This window comes from Peromyscus leucopus, chromosome 19 (assembly GCF_004664715.2).
Source record: "Peromyscus leucopus breed LL Stock chromosome 19, UCI_PerLeu_2.1, whole genome shotgun sequence".
Lineage (NCBI taxonomy): Eukaryota > Metazoa > Chordata > Mammalia > Rodentia > Cricetidae > Peromyscus > Peromyscus leucopus.
In genome coordinates this window covers 24897895-24920496 of record NC_051079.1, presented here as the reverse complement: position 1 = coordinate 24920496, position 22602 = coordinate 24897895, and the positions used below count along the sequence as shown (strand labels likewise).

The 22602-nt window shown below is 42.6% G+C and overlaps 2 protein-coding genes across 2 annotated transcripts in view; one reads left to right on the top strand and one right to left on the bottom strand.

Annotated features, from left to right (window-relative positions):
* Positions 1-6895, top strand: part of Slc23a1 (solute carrier family 23 member 1) — a 15685-nt gene extending 8790 nt beyond the window's left edge. The window contains exons 15-16 of the mRNA XM_037197075.1: positions 1078-1340; positions 5591-6895. Coding sequence (XP_037052970.1) covers positions 1078-1325 — 248 coding nt within the window. The 3' untranslated portion in view covers positions 1326-1340; positions 5591-6895. The remainder of the gene's footprint in view (positions 1-1077; positions 1341-5590) is intronic.
* On the bottom strand, positions 4481-22602 carry Paip2 (poly(A) binding protein interacting protein 2). Its single transcript, XM_028886768.2, has 4 exons — positions 22466-22602; positions 9802-9965; positions 7361-7540; positions 4481-4935 (listed from the first exon to the last, which is right to left on the bottom strand). The coding sequence occupies exons 2-4, from the start codon at positions 9937-9939 to the stop codon at positions 4879-4881; spliced, it is 375 nt and encodes a 124-aa protein (XP_028742601.1). The 5' UTR covers positions 9940-9965; positions 22466-22602; the 3' UTR covers positions 4481-4878.

Here is a 22602-nt window from a genome sequence, read left to right as displayed (position 1 = left end):
CCCTTACCTATCGAAGATCCCTGCTTAGCTTGGTTTTCATTCATACCATAGAAAGGCTTATTTCCCAAATATAGAATCATAGTCCTAATACTGATAAAGTGTTTCGAGATCTATGTCCTTGGGCTGGCAGGATGACTCAGCAGGAAAGGTACTTGCTGAACCCGATGATCTGAGTTCAATCCCCAGGGCCCACATGATGGAGCAAGAGAACCTACTTCCTGTGCTTACTTATCCTTTGAGCTCTGCACTCTCATGGCTACAAGATAACTGTGATAAAAAGTTAAAAAACTATGTCCTTACTCCAGCATACACTAGCCCTATATTCAGACACAGAGTAAAGTTTTTTTTTTTTTTTTTTTTTTTTTTTTTTTTTTTTTTTTTTTTTTCTCGAGGCAGGGTTGCCTTGACTGTCCTGGAACTCTCTGTAGACTAGACTGGCCTCAAACTCAGATTTCCACCTGCTTCTGCTGGGATTAAAGGCACACGCCATCACTGCCCGGCTCAGAGTAAAACGACTGAGCCTGTCTCTTCTCAAATTTTGTGCAACAGTGTCTACATACTTCCCAGGGGTGTTCTGAAATAATGAAATTATTTAGCACAGCGCCAATGCTATAGTTACACAGCACTAATCTTTTTTTTTTAAATTTTTTATTGCATTTGCAATATTGCACATTTTATGTGCATTGGTGTTTTGCCTGCTTGTTTGTCTGTGTGAGGGTGTCAGATCTTGGAGTTACAGACAGGTGTGAGCTGCTATGTGGGTGCTGGGAATTGAACCCGGGTCCTCTGGAAGAGCAGTCAGTGCTCTTAACCACTGAGCCATTTCTCCAGCCCCATGTATTAATCTTTTAAGAGTTTTTCAGAGGATTAACCTTTCAGGGTTTCTCAGAGCTCTGGCCAGTAAGGCATCCAGGGGTAGAGTGCTTATCTAGCATGCAAAACTGCCCTGGGCTCCATTCTAGCAATGCCAATCACCCATAGTGGACTCTAGAAGTCTGCCTTAGGACTGGCTGTGTGAAGAAGGGGAAGTAACACAGGGTTGTCACCCTCCTAAATGACCCCATTGTCCTCTTGCAGGGAGCCCAGAGGAAAGAGGCCTGATACAGTGGAAAGCTGGAGCCCATGCCAACAGTGACACGTCAGCCAGTCTGAAGAGCTATGATTTCCCCTTTGGGATGGGCATGGTCAAAAGGACTGCCTTCTTCAGATACATTCCTATCTGCCCAGTCTTCAGAGGGTTTTCTAAACGGTCAAAAACCCAGCCTCCAGTTCTGGAAGACACTCCAAACACCACGGAAACTGGGTCTGTGTGCACCAAGGTCTGAGACCAACCAGGAAAGGTAGGATGTGTTACTGCTCTTGTAGGGGGTGGATAATCAAACACCTGTTTCAACAAAAAGTAAAACTGAATTATTTTCATTCCTGTAATGTTTCAAATTTCCTCAAGGGGAGAGCAGGCTGGATAAAAAGTCCTATGTGGATTTTGGGTGGAATTCCTTAGCCACGGTATAGCGAGAGCAGACATTCCCAACTGTCGTGGGCCACCAATGGGTAAAAGTTGAAATATTAACCCCACCAGATACAGGCAGCGCCCAGGCCGACTAGAGTCTGTAAGCAGTCACTGCCAGCCTGTATCTTTGAGTTCTTGTATACGATATGTAGTTTTTCAGTCTCTCAAAAGTACTGGCATAAGCCACCATGACCAGCTCACCCCCTCTCAATTCATGATCCTTCTATCATAGCCTCTCTCAAAATGTTAAGAATTAAAAAAAACTTTTGTAAGGTATTTCATTTTACGTACATGAGTGTTTTGCCTACACATATGTCTGAATACCATGTACTTGTCTGGTGCCTGCAGAGGTCAGAAACATTGGATTCCCAGAACTGGAGTTATGGACAGTTGTGAACCACCATGTGGGTGCTGGGAATCAAATCTGGGGTCTCCTATCAGAAGGCCAAATGCTCTTATCCATTGAGCCATCTCTCCAGCTTCTCAAATGCAGGAATTTTACAGGTGTGCATACTACACTTAAATTATGCTTGGCATGGAAAATGTTGTGACACTAAACAGGAAAAATCCTTCCACATATACTATTTTGTTTTTTTGTTTCAATGTTAGTGGTCATAAAACTAAAACCATTTTCTTTCTTTCTTTTTCTTTTTTTTTTTTTTTTGAGACAGCGTTTCTGTGTAGTTTTGGTGCCTGTTCTGAATCTTGATCTGTAGATCAGGCTGGCCTCGAACTCACAGAGATCCACCTGGCTCTGCCTCCCGAGTGCTGGGATTAAAGGCGTGCGCCACCACCGTCCGGCCTAAAAACATTTTCAATTACTTCAGTTACCATAAATCTGGAGTACAAGCCCATAAGGGAGTGATCATTTATCTTTAGGGCTTCAAAATGTGTGGACAATTCTGAATCCTAATTTTGCCTAAAATGCAGATACCTGGCTCTGGTTATTTCAAATGCTTTCTCCGTCAAACAAGAAGCATTCCAGTGAGGGTTGTGAGTGGTGCTTATGCCTGTTATGTGAGCTGTTAGAGGAGGCGCATGAGACTGAGGCGAGCCTGAGGCGTGCCCCAAGTGGGACACGTGGTTCTGAGCAGTCAGCAAAGAAAGGGGTTCTGGCCTCCCCAAGAGCAAGTGTCAAACCTGACTGTCTTTTCCAGCTGTTCAAAGACCCCGCTTGCTGCCAGATGTAGTGGTGCACACATTTAATCCCAGCATTTGGCAGAGAGGCAAGCAGATTTCTGAAGCCAGCCTGTCTACACTGTGAGCTCCAAGATAACCAGGGCTACATAATGAGACCTTGTCTCAAAAACAGAAACAACAAAACCAACAACAACAAAAAAACAACAATCACCTTCTCTTCCAGAGGACCCTGGTTCAATTCCCGGTACCCACAAAGCAGCTCACAACTGGCTGTAACTCCAGTTCCAGGAGCTCTGATGCCCTCTTCTGGCCCCTATGGTCACCAGGCTTGAAAGTGATACACAGATACACCGGCAGGCAAAACTCACACACATTAAAAAAAAAAAAAAAAAAAAAAAAAAAAGTGGGGGGTGGGGTTTGGAGAGATGACTCAGAGGTTAAGAGCACTGGTTGCTCTTCCAGAGTTCCTGAGTTCAGTTCCTGGCAACTGCATGGTGGCTCACAACCATCTATAATGAGATCTGGTGCCCTCCTCTGGTGTGCAGGGGTACATGCAGACAGAACATTGCATACATAATAAATAAATCTTAAAAAGAAAAAAAAAAATTGGGGCTTTTTAAGAGATGGCTTAGTGGTTAAGAGCCCAGGCTGCTCTTCTAGAGGTCCCGAGTTCAATTCCCAGCATGCAGACAAAATATCCATTGACATTAAATATGTAAATAAACAAAGGCAACATCTGTATTTTCAAAATGCCAGCATTAAAGGAAAAAAAAAAGAAAAAGAAAAATTAAAGCCAGGCTTCATAAAGTGAATTCTAGGACAGCCAAGGCTACAGAGAGAAACTGTGTCTCAGAAAAAACTAAAAAGACCACTTGGGAGGCAGAGAGCCAGGTGGATCTCTGAGTTTGAGGCTAGCCTGGTCTATAGAGTGAGAGCCAGGACAGGCACCAAAACCACACAGAGAAACCCTGTCTGGAAAAACCAAAAAGACTACATGGCCTGTTTTAGTCTTTAGCCCTATTTTATATATATATATATATCTCCACGTTGTTACACACGCTAAGCAAGGGCTCTACCACTAACACACCCAGCACAACTCTAGTTTTACACCATGGCTGTCTAAGGTTTTAGACACCGCAGTCTTGGGCACGTCCAATTCCTGGAGAGACCCTTGACAGCTCCTCTCTGAGCATGCTCACCCACAGAGTGACCCGAGGCTCGGGCCACACTAAATACCAACACTGCAGAGTCTGTAGTCTGAACCAATAAACACAAGCATCAGCTCAGTTCTACTATTATTTATTTTTTTAAATATTTTTGAAAAAATATAATTTTTTTACAATATTTTCAACTTAAAACACTATTCACACTGAACACGTATGGCAGCTTAACCTACCCAAATATGAAGTTTAAGAAGCCAAAACTGTTGTAGCTTTGTTAGAAGGAAAACTGTGCTGCAGACTATAGTCACCACGATGGTTAACACACAAGGAAGAGCACCACTCCGTTCGCGCTACCACTTTTAGTACTTCAGTTGGACTATGGGCTGGTGTTGGTCCTGTGTCCGACCTCACACAGGTATGGCTATGACACAATGAGCCTGAGAAGATGCACCCTCCAACCCTGTTTCCTCAAGGTCACGCCGGGAGAACCCAGTGTTCCTAACATGATAATGGACCAGGCAAAAGCCAGGGCGGCTCTTATCTGCCCACCACCGCAACCTCCGCCAGACATTCTCCTATAATCTACTTCTAGTTAACAGACTTTCTTCAGAAAGGTTATTTTCGATGGACAAATGCAACTGAGAAATCTGCTTAACAATTCAGAACCTAATTTAAACTTACTCATTTACTTATTTTTTTACAAAGTGCAGACATTAGAAAGTGTCAATCAATCCTTAGGGAGCAGTTTAGCCTCAAAGACAGACAATTCGGTGAGAGTTGGAGGTTATTTAATTTGGTTCTTTGTCACAGCTGACTGGTGCTTCTTCCGCTGCTGTCTTTACAATCAGCCATGGGGCCAATGCTACTTTCAGTAACTCTGTGACGGCTTCTTACTTAGTAACAGTCTCAGCACTTTTATTAAGCATGCAAGACTAACAAAAACTTTGGCAATGCATAAGTGTAACACAGTGACGAGAGCTTTTACAATGAAGTCTTCTAATACTGCCTCCACAGTGTGGAAATTGTGCTACATCCACCAAAAGAGGGCCCGTCTACTCAAATATGTTAGTACTTCACCCCAGGAACAAACTCCTTTGCATTTGGATTCAGATTGCTCTTGACCTGGAAAATAAGTACATAAGAAAAGAAAAAAGAAAAAAAAGAAAAAAAAAGCAAATTCATTACAGTTGGCTGTGGATTCTCAGAAGCATTCAGCCTAGATCCTTATGTAAAAAATACCTCAGAAAAATAAGAAAGACTGGACTACAGTTACACCTAACCCCAAAAACCTATGGCAGAGAAAGAATGTGATATAAGTTCTATATACTTTTTTTTTTTTTTTTTTTTTTAAATATAGGTCTCTATGTAGTCCTGGCTGGCCTTGAACTCAAGAGATCCACAAGCCTGTGCTTCCCAAGTGCTGAGACTGAAGGTGTGTGTCACCACATGAGGCCTCTATATCCTATTATATTAACTTCTAAAGTAGGAGCTGACATTAAGTATAACAAAACAAAAACAAAAACAAACAAAAACCCCCAAAAAACAAAATCCCCCACATAACTTCATAAAAAAAACTTCACATAAACTATAAGGAATAGCATGGAACAAAGAATTCTGTCAACTGTACTTGATACTCTGAAAATACTTCCAAACACTAAATACATGGTCACAGTTTGATTAGCTGGGGCACTGTTGGCTGTTGGTGAATTTTACTTATGATTGTCACTAAAAACTTGGGAGTTATCTTTCTACAACTGCTGCCTTCTAATTCCCACAGGTGATACTGGATGTAACAGGAAAAGAAAACTACACAGGACACAGAAGACCTGTGTTGGAAATCTCAACTCTGCCTGTTCCAAATTTCCGTGTAAGCTTGGACAAATCAGCCTCTTGGAGACTCCATTTCCACATCAGCTTAGAAAACAAGGGAAGAGTAGGCCACGTTCTCTAAGCACTCTGGAGACTCATACCAGCATTATTCTGTTCCTTACTTCTACTTTCCTAAGCACACATGTCAATGTAAAGGAAAAAGAGCTGGAAATTCTCTACATTTGAGTTGGGAGTTGATAAAAAAGAAACCAGGAGATTCCAGGGGTAACTGTAGACATGCAGATAGGCTCTCTCTCTCTCTCTCTTTTTTTTTTTTTAAATTGAACTGAATTCCAATGTCATATATTTTAAGACCAAAACATAATACTATACAACACATTGGACCAATAAGTTAGATAAATTGAGATAGTCTCTATTCCCACAGGGGAAATAAATTTACATTGTAATTAAAGAATGTTCTAGGCCTGGGCTTGACCTTCAGCATTACATACACACAAATAAAAACCCTTAAGAGGAAGAAGAGCAAGCATAGTTTAACTGTACAACCCAGAAGCCTTGACTATAGAAGCTTCTGGCAGCTAGAGAAGTCTAAGAATGAATTAATCTCAAATAGTGTGAGTTAAACCAATCAGTTTCTGTGTTACATATTTATGCAAAATCTAGGTTATATTTTAAGCCTAGCAAAGCCTTTATTCATCAGAGCATCAGTATTATTTGACACAACTAAGCAAATATGCTGAGATCAGATTGAGATTAAACACCTGTTCAGCTGGGTGACTGTTATTTACTGCAACAAAGATTATACCACAATGTAAATTTCAAGACTTTCTGTATTGTCCTTTAGCTGCAGAATGGTTTCCAAAAGCCTGATGGGGAGGAAGACTCTAAAATATCTCCTTGGGATGCTTAAAACCTGATTCTTCAAGTTTGGGTGATTAAGATGAACAGCTTAGTAAATGAATGCACAGTGAACAGACAACAATGGAGAAGTTCCAGACAATTCTCTTGGCCAGAAAAACCAGAAAAAAACTGTAATTTCCAAATCTTGTGGCGTATGATGGCTCATGCTCATAATTCCAGGTCTTGGTAGACTGGGGCATGAGGACTGCTTTAAGTGTGAGGCTAGTCAGGGCAAAGCATTGCGTTTCAGGTTGGATTGTGCTAGAGTAAAACCCTGTCTCAACCATCCACCCACCTCACAAAACAAGAAAATCTTTTATCTTAATTTTAGTAAAAGACTCATCAGGTTCTACTTTGGTGACGATGAGAACTTTATTGCAAGCACATCACCAGTGACAACACTGAGGATAAGTAAGAATACGAATCTAGCTTTGCATTCTTTATCTGCCAAGAGCTTGTAAAAATATCTCAAAGAAACCCAATCAAGAGATCTTAGAAATTTTATCAGATTAAAATTTCCAAATTTTTACCAAATATTTAGGTAACAAAGAGCAAAACTTTCCATCAAGATATAATCAAGTCATATGGTAATACTGTAAATTTCTGGACTACTCCAAAGGCAACATTAATATTGGAAGCAACAATGAGTTATCCTATATAAATGAGACTAGGGGGCCTCTACTTCCACTCTTAAAAAAAGTGGGAAAATTTTCAAAGGGGAAGAGATGTGGAACTCTTCTTAAATAGAGTGTAGCTGGATTTTCCACTTATGGGAAAGATGAGGTAGGGTCTAAAAAGATGAGAAATGACTTTTTACCACAAGATCTTCCAGAGAAGAGCCATCACTGATAACAAGGTCATTAAACTGGTCTTGGATTTGGTCCATAGTTTGTGGGAGATCTCGAGCTGGAATAAACCATTCATGTTCTTCTTCCTCTTCCAGCATTTCTTGGAAACAACGTTCAATAAATTCTTCTTCCCACAACTCCTCTTCTATCTAGAGTCACAACAAAAAGGGATAATTATAGCATAACTAGTAAGACATCCCTAAATAAGGCTTAAAATATCTTAAACTAAGCCATCTGAAAACATATTGTGAGGGCAAGGTATATATGCCTTTAATCCCAGCACTCCGGAGGCAGGCAAGCAGATACCTGAGTTTGAGGCCAGCCTATTCTACATAGCCAGTTACAGGCCAGCCAAGGCTATACAGAGAGACCCTGTCTCAACAGAACAGAGCAGAACCAGATCAGATCATGATGTGGCTGGCTGTGAGGTTTACAACTATCATCTCAGCACTTGAAGTGTGACTCATTGGTAGAGTACATCACTGTGCATGATACCTTGGGTCTGATCTCCAACACTAAAATTAAAAACTTAGAAACTTTCACTCCTGCTTCTGTACTACAGGAAAACCTCAAGACCGAGGAAGATCTGTTTAGGGTTATTCTAGGTCTTTGTCTCTACAGAATGTTTTTTCCACTGAAAACAGCAAGGAGGCCGGGTGGTGGTGGTGCACCACCGCACTTGGGATCCAGAGCACTCGGGAGGCAGAGGCAGGTGGATCTCTGTGAGTTCGAGGCCTGCCTGGTCTACAGCTAGTCCAGGACAGGCTCCAAAGCTACAGAGAAACCCTGTCTCGAGCCCCCCCCCCAAAAAAAAACCCCCCAAAAACCAACACCCTTCCACGCCCCCATCCACACCACCTAGCAAAAAAAAAAAAAAAAGAAAATAGCAAGGAAAAAGTAAAGAACAGAGCCAGGTGGCGGCAGCACACACCTTTAGTTCTCACACTTGGGAGGCAGAGGCAGGCGAATCTCTGTGAGTTGCAGGCCACCCTAGTCTACGGGTTCCAGGACAGCCAGAAAGACAGAGAAACCCCATCTTAAAAAAAAAACAAAACAAAAACCCCAAAAGATAAAAATGAAAAATAAAGGAGTGATCTCTTTGAGAATATTGATCAGAATTATTCATGAAGCCTTAAAATACCAAGGCCCTAATCCAACCTGCATAAAGACTACAGGAAAATCTCTAGGAAGTAGAGATTTAAAATAGCAGCAAAGGGGGCTGGAGAGATGGCTCAGAGGTTAAGAGCATTGGGCTGCTCTTCCAAAGGTCCTGAATTCAATTCTTAGCAACTACATGGTGGCTCACAACCATCTATAATGAGCTGGTGCCCTCTTCTGGCCAGCAGGCATACATGCAGGCAGAACACAGCCTACATAATAAATCCTTAAAAAACAAACAAAACCCCCCCAGCCCCAAAACAAGTAGGTGGTGGCTCGCATGCGCGCGCGCGTGCGCGCACACACTCACTGCACTTGAGAGGCAAGTGGATCTCTATGAGTTCAAGGCCAGCCAGAGCAAGTTCCAGGAGAGGAAAGGCTACACGGAGAACCTTTCCCTTGAACCCAATAAAAAGGTGGGGAGGCTGAAAGAAAGGACTCAGTGGTAAAGAGCACTTGCTATTCTTGTAGAATGGTTCATGCCTTTAATCCCAGCACTTGGGAGGCTTAGGTGTGTGACTTTGAGGGCAGCCAGGGTTATGGGGTGAAATACCTTGTCTTAAAAACAAACAACAAAACAACCCTTCTCTCCCCCACCCCAACTGATCCTTACTGAAATGAGACTGAACTGTTTACACTGCAATGGCCATCACCGGATACAGGGAAATTAGGCTAACCACTGATTCCCAAAACCAAACCGGAACAGATAGTAGAAATGGGAATAAAAGATGACATTTACTAGTGTACCAGCGCTCTCTAAAGAGCAGTAGTAGAAGCAGCGGATTTCCAGGCTGACTGAGACTCTCAAGTGAAATACAGACCAATTTTGCATCAGGACATCTGTGGTCTGTTCACTCCAGTTTCCTAAATTCTCTTGGATTTGCACTGTAATACAGAGATCTATCTGGGAACTTTTTTCGTGTCTCAAGCTCCACCCTATTCTTCTTCATCATTGTCTACGGTGGGACCCTGAAATAAGCTGTCCAAGTGATTTCAATGAGCAGTTAAGCCTGGCAGCAACTGGCAGCCAAATAAAATAGGAGTGGAAGCACATAAACCCTGACCCTGCATATAAAGGACTTCTCCCCCGCCCCCGTCTCTCTCTCTCTCTCTCTCTCTCTCTCTCTCACACACACACACACACACACTCTCCCTTTCTCTCTCTCTCTCTCTTTTCCCCCCTCTCCAGGACCAAGAACATATTTGAAAGATATGAAGCTACAAAAGGAACATGTTTGTACACAAAACTAACTTGTCTGTTGAATTCCTCTTCGTTTTCCATCCACATGTACTCTGCAAATGGATTATCATCTTCATGAGAATGACCGTTAATAATCACATCTTCATTGATGATGCTTGGGCTAGTACTGGTGCGACTTGGATCTTTCATGGCTGGTGTTCGTTGTCGTTTTTAACCTTTAAAGTAGAATATAATCACTCTTTTGGTTCTTAATGAGCACACTTGCTATTATTACTACCCACCAAAGTGTTAGAGGCACATGCTACATTAGTTGGAAAGCTTTCTTTCCCAAAATGACTAAGAAATTGCTGAGGGCAGGGCTCAAGATATAGAAGTAGAAAACTCTTTTTTTTTTTTGGTTCTGTGTAGTTCTGGTGCCTGTCCTGGATCTCTCTGTGGACCTCTTCTGTCTTGCTGAGGTAGCGTCACTGCCCAACAACACTCCAGGATCTAAGCTTTACGGATTCTCAGACTTTTCTGTCTTTATGATCGCCACAAGCACACCGTGATTGACACACTGTGACACACCCTAGAAAGTGCAATGACTACATTTGAAAGTCATCATCCAGTTTACTGTCAGCACAATGTATTCTCTCCATTAGAGTTTGGCAACTCTATTAGCTGTGTAACTTTAGTTGAGGTTAGAGGTGGTAGGTATTATATGCATTATAGTGTCAAATATAACATCTAACACCCAAGCATGTTCACTAACATGTTAGGGCTTTATAGTATCCCCTTTATTCCAAAACCAATGATAGTCATTTGCTCATATTCGATACAGTTTCACAATCTACTCAACAGCCAATAACTTAATGTAATCTAATTAATTATCTATAAAAATTAGGCTAGTCAGGTTGGTGGCACGTCTTTAATTCTAGCACTCTGTATGAGGAGACAGGAGGATCTGAGTTTGAGGCTAAAAATTAAAACATGGAATTTCACATTCTTTACTATTTCACTAAAGATTGAAATTGCCGAAGAGATGCAGAACAATAGTGACATGTACACAAATTCAGGCAATCGTACGACCTAACAAAGAAACAACAGAATTAAAAAAAAACAAAACAAAAAGCTGAGGGATCTGTAGGGATGGCTCTAGGTTGGTAAACTGCTTACCAAGCAAATATGAAGACCAGTGTGTTCAGATCAACAAAAGTCTTATGTACTACTCATGTAGTACATATCTGTAATCCCAGCACTGGGGAGGTATGGACAGGTGGATCCTTGGAGCTCAACTAGCCAGCCAGTCTGGCCAAGTTAATGAGCTCCAGGTTACATGAGAGATCCTGTTCCAAAAAATAAGATGCAGAAAAGCTAGAGATGGCCCGGGAAGTAAGAGCACTTGCTGCTCTTGCAGAGGACCCAGGTTTATATTCCAACACCTACATGGAGACACACAACTATCCTTAACTTCAGTTCCAAGGGACCCAACAATCTCTTCTGACCTCCATGGGCACCAGACATGCATATGGTACACATGCAGGGAAAACACTCATACATACACATAAAAGATCTAAAAATTTAACAACAAAAAAGCCAAACACACAAACAGCAGCAAAAAAAGGTGGAGTGCAATTGAGGAAGACACCACAGGTAACTTCTGGCCTCCACATCTCTACATCCACACTCATGAACACATAATGCACCTTATACACATACAGAAGAGCCTCAAGAGCCAGGTGTGGCGACACATGCCTGTAGTTCCAGCACTAGGAGAACTGATGGGAGTCTGAGGCTAACCTGACAATGTCAAGTTCCAGTATAGCTTGAGCAATCAACTCTAGAGCATGACCCTGCATCAAAAAACAAAACAAGCCCACTTCGCCCAAAACCCCGTTGATGCCTCTTATTCTGGCTATCACAACCAACTAAAATATCAAAACTAAAATCTGTTAAATTCTTTTATGGGGGTGAATAAAATAAATATATATTGTATAAAATTCTCAAATAAAAATACATTAAAATACTTTCACTTGGGTAAGGTTTAGGGGACAGAGCTGCTCTATGGATTACCTGACTCCTTAAAATTAATTGTATATATTTACCTTTTAAAGACTACTTATTATTTGTGTGTGGCTTAAATAAGAATGGCCCCATAGGCTCACATTGAAATCCTCAGTCAACAGAGAGTGGTACTATCTGAAAGGATTAAAAAGATTAGGAAGTGTGGCCTTGTTGAAGTGTGTCACTAGGGGTGGGCACTGAGGTTTCAAAAACCTAAGCCAAGCCCCGAGTCTATCTACTTATGGATCAGAATGTCGCTCTCAGATACTGCTCCTGCATCTGCCTGCCTGCCTAACACCATTCTCCCGACCCTGATGCTAATGGACTAAGCCTCTGTGCTCATGGTATCTCTTTGCAAGCCATAGAACAGTGACTAGAACAGTGTGCCTGCTTGGGTTTATGTGCACCACATGTGTTCATGTGCCTTTGGAGGCCAGAGGACATTGGATCTCCTAGAACTGGGGTTGGAGACAGTTGTGAGCTGCTCAATACTGATGCTGAAAACTATATATTCTGAAGAGCAGTAAATGCCAGTAACTGCTGGGCCATCTCTCCAAGACCCAACTATGGCCTTACTTTTAAGTGCATAAAAAGTGTAATAAAATTCCACAGCTGTTCATGTAATACAAATTTAGTCTCTAATCCAAGGTAGAGCTCAGGCAGGGATCCAATCCCACTTAGCACACATGTATTTTCTCAATACTGAATACCAATGACACCGTTATGAAGTTTTAAATTTTTTTTTTTCTGAGATAGGGTTTCTTTGTGTAACAGCCTTTGCCGTCCTGGAACTCACTTTGCAGGCCTCAAACTCACAGAAAAGTGCCTGCTTCTGTCGCTGCCTCCTGAGTGCTACGATTAAAGACATGCACCCCCACACCTGGCTGGAGGAAAAGTTTTAAGAGATTCTCAACTAATCAGGCTTGCTTGGCACACACCTGTAATCCAACACTTAGCAGGTGGAGGCAGGATGATCAGGAGTTCAAGGCCAATCTCAGGTATATGGGGGCCCATTTTTTCTTTCTTCTGGTTTTTTGAAACAGGCTTTCTCTGTGTAGCTTTGGAACCTGTCCTGGATCTCACTCTGTAGACCACGCTAGCCTTGAACTCACAGAGCTCCACCTGCCTCTGCCCCCAGAATGCTGGAATTAAAGGCTTATTGAAAACCATGTTCTAAAGAGAAAAAAAGGAGGCAGCAAAATCAGATCCTGCAAGATTATCAGTCCACAGGACTCTCACAGCAAGATAAAATGAAATACATGGCAGAGGAACAGCCAAAGAAAAAAAAAAGGGGGGGGGGGGAAAGGTAACCGTTTAAAAAAAAAAAAAAGTTGACCATAATGGCTTCCACCTGCAATCCTAGCATTTGGTAGCTGAGCCAGGATTACTGTGAATTGCAGGTCAGAGCCATACGGTCAGACCCTGTCTCAAACAAACAAAAAAGAAGTGTTAATAAAAAAAGACAACCCAATTTAAAAATAGACAAAGAAATTCACGTTGGACATTTAGCTGATGCTGTCTTTAATGAAAACAATTATGTCTGGTGCTCAGCAGTTCAAAGGCCACTAGACAGACAGACTGACAAAGGTGTGGAGTTTTGTTGATAAACATAAGTGTCAGGGAATATTAATTATTTTTTTTAAAAAAGGACTTATTTATTTATTTATTATGCATATAGTGTTCTGCCTGCATGTATGCCTGCCTGCAGGCCAGAAGAGGGCACTGGAACGCATTATAGATGGTTGCTGGGAATTGAACTCAGGACCTCTGGAAGAGCAGCCAGGACTCTTAACCTCTGAGGCATCTCTCCAGCCCCGGGGAATATTATTTTAAGGTGTGATGTTACTTTTGTTTATGTTGCACTTGTTTAACACTGTCAAGCTGTGTTACTGTGCCTGTCTTAAACACCTGATGGTCTAATAAAGAACTGAACGGCCAACAGAGAGGCAGGAAAAAGGATAGAAGGGGCTGGCAGGCAGAGAATATATAGGAGAAATCTAGGAGGCCAGAAGTAGTTAGAAGGAGGAGGACTCCAGGGGCCAGCTACACAGCCAGCCATGGAGTAAGATTTACAGAAGAGAACAGGAAAAGCCCAAAGGCAAAATATAGATGGGTTAATTTTTTTTTTAATATTTATTTATTATGTATACAGTGTTCTGCCTGCATGTATGCCTGCAGGCCAGAAGAGGGCACCAGATCTCATTACAGGTGGTTGTGAGCCACCATGTGGTTGCTGGGAATTAAACTCAAGACTTCTGGAAGAACAGTCCATGCTCCTAACCTCTGAGCCATTTCTCCAGCCCCTATAGATGGGTTAATTTAAAGTTAAGTTGTCAAGAAATAAGTCACGCTAAGGCTGCGCATTCTTAAAAGAATAAGCCTCCATGAGATGAGTGTTTTATTTGGGAGTTGGGTGGTGGGCCCCCCAAAAGAGCAAAAAACAAACAACAGACAAGGTTTGCTGTAAGTTTACCAAATCAAGAGTTTTAGCCTAGCATGGTAGCATACACCTTTTACTCTCAGTGTTCAGGAGGCAGAGGCAGGGGATCTCTGTTTAAAAAAAAAAAAAAGCCCCTACCTCTAGATAGTGTCCACTCCCATATATCAAATAAAAAGAGATGCTGGGAATCCTCAGCAACTTCATGAAATACACTGTTTACTGCATAAAATGTACAAAGACATCTACATTGGAAAAAGGACATGAGAAAGATGCCCGGACTAGAAAAAACACACATGTCTCACTTTCACAAGCATATCCCGTGAATGAAAGCACAATTTGGAAGAATCAAGATCTTGAAGCTGCCACAAAGACTTGCAAGAACATGCTAGACAGGCATAGCAACACACACATAATTGGGGAGGCTGAGCTAGGAGATCAGAATTTCAAGACCATCCTAAGCTACAAAGAAGTTTGATGCCAGCCTGGCTACATGAGACTCTTATCCTAAACACTTTTGGGCTGGCTGGAGATACTTTGTGATAAGAATACTAACAGCGAGTAAAAAAACCAACTCATCAAAATATACTTTAGCCCCCTCTCAAAAATAGGCAAAGGAGTTGAATAAAGTTACATAGCTATATAAAACACAGATGGCTTATAAAAACGGGGTTCACACCTTTGACTCCAGTACTTAGGAATCAAAGGCAGAAAGATCTCTGTTGAGTCCAGGCCAACCACAGCTATACAGTCCTTGTGTTAAAAAAAAAAAAAAATCCTATAAATACAGTTTAAAAAAATGTAACATTAACCGGGTGTTGATGGCGACCAACCCCAGCACTCAGAGGCAGAGGCAGGTGGATCTCTGTGAGTTTGAGGGCAGCCTGATCTACAAAGTGAGTTTTGGGACAGCCAGGGCTACAGAGAAACCTTGTCTCGAAAAACAAATAAAAAAAAAAAAAAAAAAACAAAAACCCAAAACTAACCAATCAAACAAAAAAACACAAATAAACAAAAAAAAATCTAAAAACATTATGGCAGCCCCTTAGTAGGTTAAACAAGGACATATCTTTTGGCCTTGTAATTGTATCTCCTAGTTATATCCTTAAGGAATTAAAAGTGTATGTGTACATATGTTGGAACACAGTCCAGGAATGGAGTCATGAGAGGAAATTCTGAGCACTTGTGAGAACACTTCATGAAACAGGAGTCCTGCAACCTTAGTTTCTTTAAAGCACGGAATTGTTCTTGGAATGTGTGTTCATGCTTCTTCCCAGGTGTAGCAGATAGGAGTGGATTGACTTCAGGTTACTCATTATTTGCTTGCTGCTGTTATTCAATTAAATGTTTAAACGATCCTTTATATTCCTCTGTGGAAAACACTTATTTGCCAGCTGGGGCTTGTTCTTGTGATTATATACAGCTTGAACTCATGAGAACTTTACCCAGGTGACCTTCTTAACCCTCAAGAATATACTGTCTGAGGCTCTGCATGAGACTTAGTCCACCTTATCTATTGGCCCCTTCTCCCAGGTCCCACAGCCCCTAGAGCTGTGACATACATAGGGAAGGTACAGTGCAGTAAGTCTGAAGTCCTGGCGGGAGAAAGCCAAGAGAAGCATCAGTTTGGGGCCAGCCTGGGCTAATGGAGCAAGATATTGACTGAAAACAAATGAAATAATGAATGAATAATAATTTCAACACTTGGGAAGCTGGGGGGTGGGGTGGGGCAACTCTAAGTTCAAAGCCAGCCTGGATTACAGAGCAAGTGCCAGACTAGCCACAGTTATTTATACAGCAAGACCCTGTCACAAACAAACCTCAAAAAAACAAACCAAACCAAAACCAAACCAGAAACCAAAAAACTAGGCCGGTGCTTATCATGCAAGCCTGAGCACCTGAACTCCCTTCTCAGCACTCAAATAAAGAGCTTGAAAGTGGTAGCACATGCTGTAGAAGCCAGCACTGGGGAGGTGAGTCCCTGCGGCTTGTCAGCCAGCCTAGGCTAGGCAGAAAGTTCCAGGTCCTGGTGAGAGATCTTGTTTAAAAACAAAAAACCAACAGGTGGGCATGGTGGCGCACGCCTTTAAAACCAGCACTTGGGTGGCAGAGGCAGGCGGATCTCTCTGGGTTCCAGGCAAGCCAGGGCTACAAAGAAAAACCCTGTCTTGAATGCACCCTCTCCCCACCCCAAACAAAAACAAGATGAGCAGGATGTTGACTGTGTCTGTCCTTTCCACTAAGGAGGCTGACATAAAAAGATCTCTGAGTTTGAAGCCAGCCTGGTGTATCTAAACAGCAAGTCCCCACATATGAGCATTTTCCTGAACATACACAAAATTACAAAAACAAAAAAACAAAAACACCAACCCACCTCCTCCCGACAAAAAGAAACCCACAAAACACTCTTGCATTCAAATGCTCTGACCTGCATTATTCTCAATAGGAAAGGGTACAGACAATACCAACTACAATGTGTTATCTACATAGTGGATTATTCAGCAATAAAAGGACATACTTCATTTGTGGCATAGATAAATCTTTGAAAATATGTGAAGTTAAAGAAGCCAATAAGGCAGGCAGTGGTGATGTATGCCTTTAATTCCTAGTACTCAGGAGGTAGGGGCAGGCAATTCTCTGAGTTTGAGGCCAGCCTAGTCTACATAGTGAGTTCCAGGAGAGCCAGAGATAGATACACAGAGAAACCCTGTCTGAAAAGGAATTGGCGACAGGAGAGTTGGTTGCCATCACGTGGCTGCTGGAAACCAAACCCAGGTCCTCTGCAAGAGCAGTAAGCACACTAAATCACTGAGTTACCTCTCTAGCCCCAGGCCTCTTTTTGAGAAGTAGTCTATGTGAATTAGGCTGGTCCTGAACTAGACTCTCTTCCCTGGGCTTCACAAGTAACCGACTTTACAAGCTTCACCATGCTGGCCAACCATCCTTTTTTCTTATATTATCTTCTCTTGACACATTTGACTTTTATTAATTTAGTCTGCATGAATTTGTCATCCATACCTCACAGAAAAAGGAATGAGGGGAATGGGTCACAGATGCGTTCGTGCATGAGCACACACACACCCCCTCTGAAGTTTGTGTATGCCACTCTATTTACATGGAGGTTCAGGGTACCTCAAATCCTAGCTACTGCACTTGCCCCTCTGGAGCAGACAGCCCTTTCTGCAGGAGCTGCCAGCAGTAATCGGGAACCATTCCTAACCCACAGGAAGCTGGACTTAAGAAAGAAATGAACGCAGGGCTCTTGGAAGGCAAATTTGATTTTATGTATATATAAGTTTCGTCTGAGTATATGGCTGTGCAGCATATTCATGTCTAGTGCCTGCAGAAGCCAGAGGCATTGGATCCCCTGAAACTGAAGTTACAGATAGTTGTGAGCTATGATGTGTGTGCTAGAATCAACCCTGGTTACTTGTGAAGAGCAGCCAGTGCTCTTCATCACAATTACCTCTCCAACTCTCTGGGTGCTTTAACTTAAGATTTAAGAGGATTTCTTTCTAAAGGTTGCCTGGAATTATGCATTTCCACACTACTACATACATGTTCAAAAATATCTGTTGCTTTCATATTTGAGCAGCTTTAGTTTGGATCAAATTTTGAGATTTTTGTGTTTCTAGTCAAGAATCCAAATTGAATTATTTTAAATTTCACTTTATGCCTGTAATCTCAGTGACATAGGAGGCTGAGGCAGAAAAATCAGATTGTCAACTGTAGCCTGCCTAGGCTGCAGCATGAGTTCAAGGCCAGCCTGCACAACTCATCAGGGCCATTGAGCTGGAAATACAGCACTGACAGAGGGCTTGCTATTTGTGGGGCTCAGAAGTAAATCCCCAACACTACAAGGTAAGTAACAAACCCCCAAGACGGCTGGGGGCTAACTGGGGACTTAGAGCACTTACTACCATGTTACACAGGCTCGATCCTCAGGAGGAGAGGCAGGGGAGGGGAGATGGCTATGTTTTAAAACTTAGATTCATAAATTTTACTAGATTTTTGTTGGTAATTTTTTTTTCTACTAATGCTGCTTAGAAATCAGCTAATCACCTTGATTTAGGAGTTTGTTTTCTCTAGGTCATGTCCTTTATCTCTTTGTTACTACCTGAAATTCCTCACATACTGGTTAATAGTGTCACTTTATATCACTATTAAAATTTTAACTATGGTTTTACCATCTTTCTCTAGTTTCATATCAAGAATTCTCACTAAACCAGGAGGGCGGTGGTGAAGCACGCCTTTAATCTCAGTGTTGGGGAGGCAGAGGCTATGCAGAGAAAACTTCTCTCTCAAAAAAAAAAAAAGAATTCTCAGTAAAATTCAAACAGAATTACTTTCTGGTTCTTTCATTAATTTGCCTTCACAGGCATTAATTTTTCTTCTCAGAACTCTAAACTGCCGTGACTTTTTAGCTTAGCTGTACTATTACTTTATTCCATACACACACGCACACGGATTAGTCTACCAGTCTCTTCAGCTATTAAGCAAAATTAAATATCCACCAGACATGGCAATGCCTATCTGTAATTCTAGCACTCAAGGGGTGAAGTAGAAAGAGCGCCCTGAGTCTGAGGCCACCCTAGACCACATATTAAGTCCTAAGCTAGCCTGATGAGACCTTGTCTCAAAAATAAAACAAAACTCACAAGAGAGGAAAATATTTCCATCAGTCCTTTTCCACACAGAAGTTTTCAGGAAGCAGTACGTTTGTCTTACTGTCTGGCACTACAAGGTAATGACGAACACAGAGAGGCACACCTGGAACCTCAGCACTTGGGGCTGAAGTGGGAGGAGCTGGAGTTTAAGGTCAGGCTGTACTATGTGCATAAAAGACTTATTTTCAAAAGGGGGGAAAAGAGTAGCGACAGGCTCGGGAGTGTTGGGTGTGCATGCCTTTGATCACAGCACTCAACAGACAGATCTCTTGAGTTCCAGGGCAGCCAGGGTTATATAGTGAGCTCTTATCTTAAAAATTAATTAAAAACAAAACAAAAAACTAGCTATCACCAGTCTGTTTTATTCTTCTTAGCTGTGTAATGGATAAGTCAGTTATTTAACCCAAGTCTCGCCATCCTCACATGTAAAGTGGGTACTAAGGAAAGTATCTAGGCTGGAGAGGCGGTTCATCAGTTGAGAGCACTTGCTGAAGAGGAGCCAGGGTTCAGTTCCTAGCACCCATATGGTAGCTCACAACCATCTTTAGCTCTGGTTCCAGGGGATCCCACTCCACCCTCTGATCTCTGCAAGTACCAGGCATGCGGATAGCACACATTCATACATGCAGAAAAAACACTCATAGACATAAAATAAAACTATTAATATTTTTAAAGATTCAAATTATGTGTTTTGCCTGCACATATGTATGCACACCACATGCATGCCCAGTCCTTGAGAGGTCAGAAGAGGGCAACAGATACTCTGGAACTGAAACCTGGGGCCAATGTAAGGGCAACAACCACTTTTCTTAACTACTGAGCTCTCCAGCTCCACTCCCTTTCTTTTGGAGACAAGGTCTTAGAAGTCCTGATGCTTCTGCCTTTACCTCCTGAGTGCTGGGGTTAGTCACCCAGCACTGGCGTTTACTTATTTATAGACAGGGTCTCACTATGTGGACCTGGCTGGCCTGTAACTTACAGACCAGTCTGGTCTCAAACTCACAGAATCCACCTGCCTCTGCCTCCTATATTTATTTATACTTTTGAGACTGTCCACAATGTAACATAGGCCATCTCCTAAATGCTAGGATTATAAGCCAGACCTAACCACAACCAGTTAATCATTTAGAAAAATCAAGCATCTAAAGCAAGGTACAAGTTAAAAAAAATCACAGGTCTTATATCTGTAGAAGTGAAACAATGCCACAGAAAATTCCTAATCAAAGGCTAGAACCTGCCAGTGTGGTGGCACAGGCCAGAAATCCTAGCCACTTGGGAAGCAGAGAGGAAGGTAGCCTGGTCAATTATCAATACTCTGCTCCAAAGAGCTGGAGATGTTGGTTGCTGCACTACAGACAACAAAAACCAAACCCAAGCCTATGATGTAACACTAATTTCCAGTGTTATAAGGGTGATTCGGCAAGAGTAAGGGTGGCTGGCTCACCATTCTCCATCATAAGGGAAAAGTCCAAATACACCAGAAACACTAACTTATTCAACCAGGTAGTAAAATGTAGGACATAATCCAAACCCTTCAGGCAGCAGATCATCCACAATGGTATCAATTAAAGGCATTTTAATTTAAATTTACTTTTCTAGTTCTTTAGTTGTACCTGCCATATTTCAAGTTGCCCCCCTCCACCCCCCACAAAACTGGATTTCACTATGTAGCCATGGTTGGTCTTGAACTTAAGAGATCTGCCTCTGCTTTCTGACTGGGGGAATTAAAGATATTTGCCACCACATCGGGCCTTATATTCCAAGTTTTCAATAACTACAGGAATGCTGGGTTTCAGAGTCCAACCACCACATCTAGTTTAAATAATCAATGCTCAGGAAAGTACTTAGAACAAGGAAGGCCTGGCATAATTAAATGATGTCTACTACTAAATAATCTGCCAAGCCCTGCTTTCTCAACTTTAAAATAGGTAAGAAAAAAACTTGCTCTATTTCACACGTCATGATAAATATGAAAATATAAACTACAAAAAGATGTGAAAGTGCAAAAGGTTATTAAATACTACCTTCATTCTTCCACAATACTTATTAAAATTGCTCTAATAGTGGACATTTTATAACTTTCACTAAAATGAAGGCATCACTATCTAGGGTCATAAAGTGATAAACCTGAATAAAATTTGCTTATTGAAGAAAACACCACTGTAGACTTACTCTGTCCCAGAGGGTAGAAATTACCTACCTCAGTTTGAGTTCTCAAGGACCAACATGCACAGCCTTTAACCATTACAGTGAATCGCCATTCCCCCCATCCCCTAAAGAAAGATAAATAGGGTATAATTTTTTTTGAAAGTTACCTATCGTTGTCATACATACTTGTGAGAATGGTTTTGTTCAAGGTCATTAACACAGACTGTGCTCAATCCTGTCATTCACACACCAAAGACAGAACCACAGAACAGCAAGTGCTGGATCTCATTAAAGTGCAGTTTCTCTTCCTAGTTGAGAAGACCTACAGCTGAGACTTCAGATGTTACTTCACGAACCAACACCTACCAACTACTAAATGAAACGTGTGAAAAACGTGCCACCGTGATAAAAGAAATGCTCAGCCAGCACACGCAAAGCATTCACAAGCATTTGCAGAAATAAGCGTCAAAGGCTCTCAGTAAACTGAAAACCAAATTCTTTTTAAGGTTTGGGGCTGCAAAACTAGGGAAAGCAAACCTTTTAGCACCTATCAGAACATTACCGCGGGCTACTACTGCAACACGTTTCTAAAAGTTAACTTCACTAGAAGCCCTACGACCCCCTTCCTTCCTTCCTTCCGCTGAGGTACTAGTGGCGGGGTATAAACATATATTACCGAAAGGTAAGAGGGCCAGTATCCTATGAACCCAACAATATGAACGGAACGGGCCCTTTTAAGTTTCTCTAACGCCTTGCTGGTGTGGAGGGTTTCCAGCACCCCCAAACAAAGGCCCTATCTGGAGCACGTGATAAAGCTTAAAATAAGGGGTAGACGTGGTGAAGAGATGGAAGAGGTTGAAAGATACAAGCCGTTCGACCGTTACAGAATGCTCCCCTGGGACACCGCCAGCCTGCCAGTCCCTCGGCCCCTTTCCTCCCCAAACCCCAGCCTGGGCCCAAGCGCGCAGGCGCAGCAGTAGGGGCTGCGCGTGGCGACGCGCAGGCGTAAAGTGGATAGAAACAATGAGCTTTGTTGCCCAAGCGGCGAGGGGGGGGGCGGTGGGCGCAGGGGAGAAGGTACAGGACAGGTTTTAAAAAGACTGAGGGACGCAAGAAAGTGCTACCCCGGCCACACTCGCGCGCCACGAGAGACCCGGACCGGGGGCTGTGCCATCGAAATCATAAATAATGAAATGAGAAAAACAAGCTACGGCCATTTCGGAGAGATAGATGGAGCCTGCCCCGGCTTATCCCTCAGACTCGGCGGAAATGGGCCGGGAACAACCGAGGTCAAGCCGGGCTCGGTGGCCCACAGCCTGGGCGGCCTCTTTGGCCCCCTCGGCCTTTGCCAAGTGCGGCCTCTCGACCGCTGGGCCGTCCGTCGCGCCCTCACGACGCTCGGCCTGAGGGGACCCCTCACCCAGTGCACGGCAGCGGGGACGGCAGCCCACGAATCCTGTCGGCCTCCGCGGATCTCCACAGGCAGCGCCGCTCCCCCGCTCGACGTGCGCTTCGCCCGCCGCCTCCCTTCTCCAGTCCAAACAAACACCCCAGCCC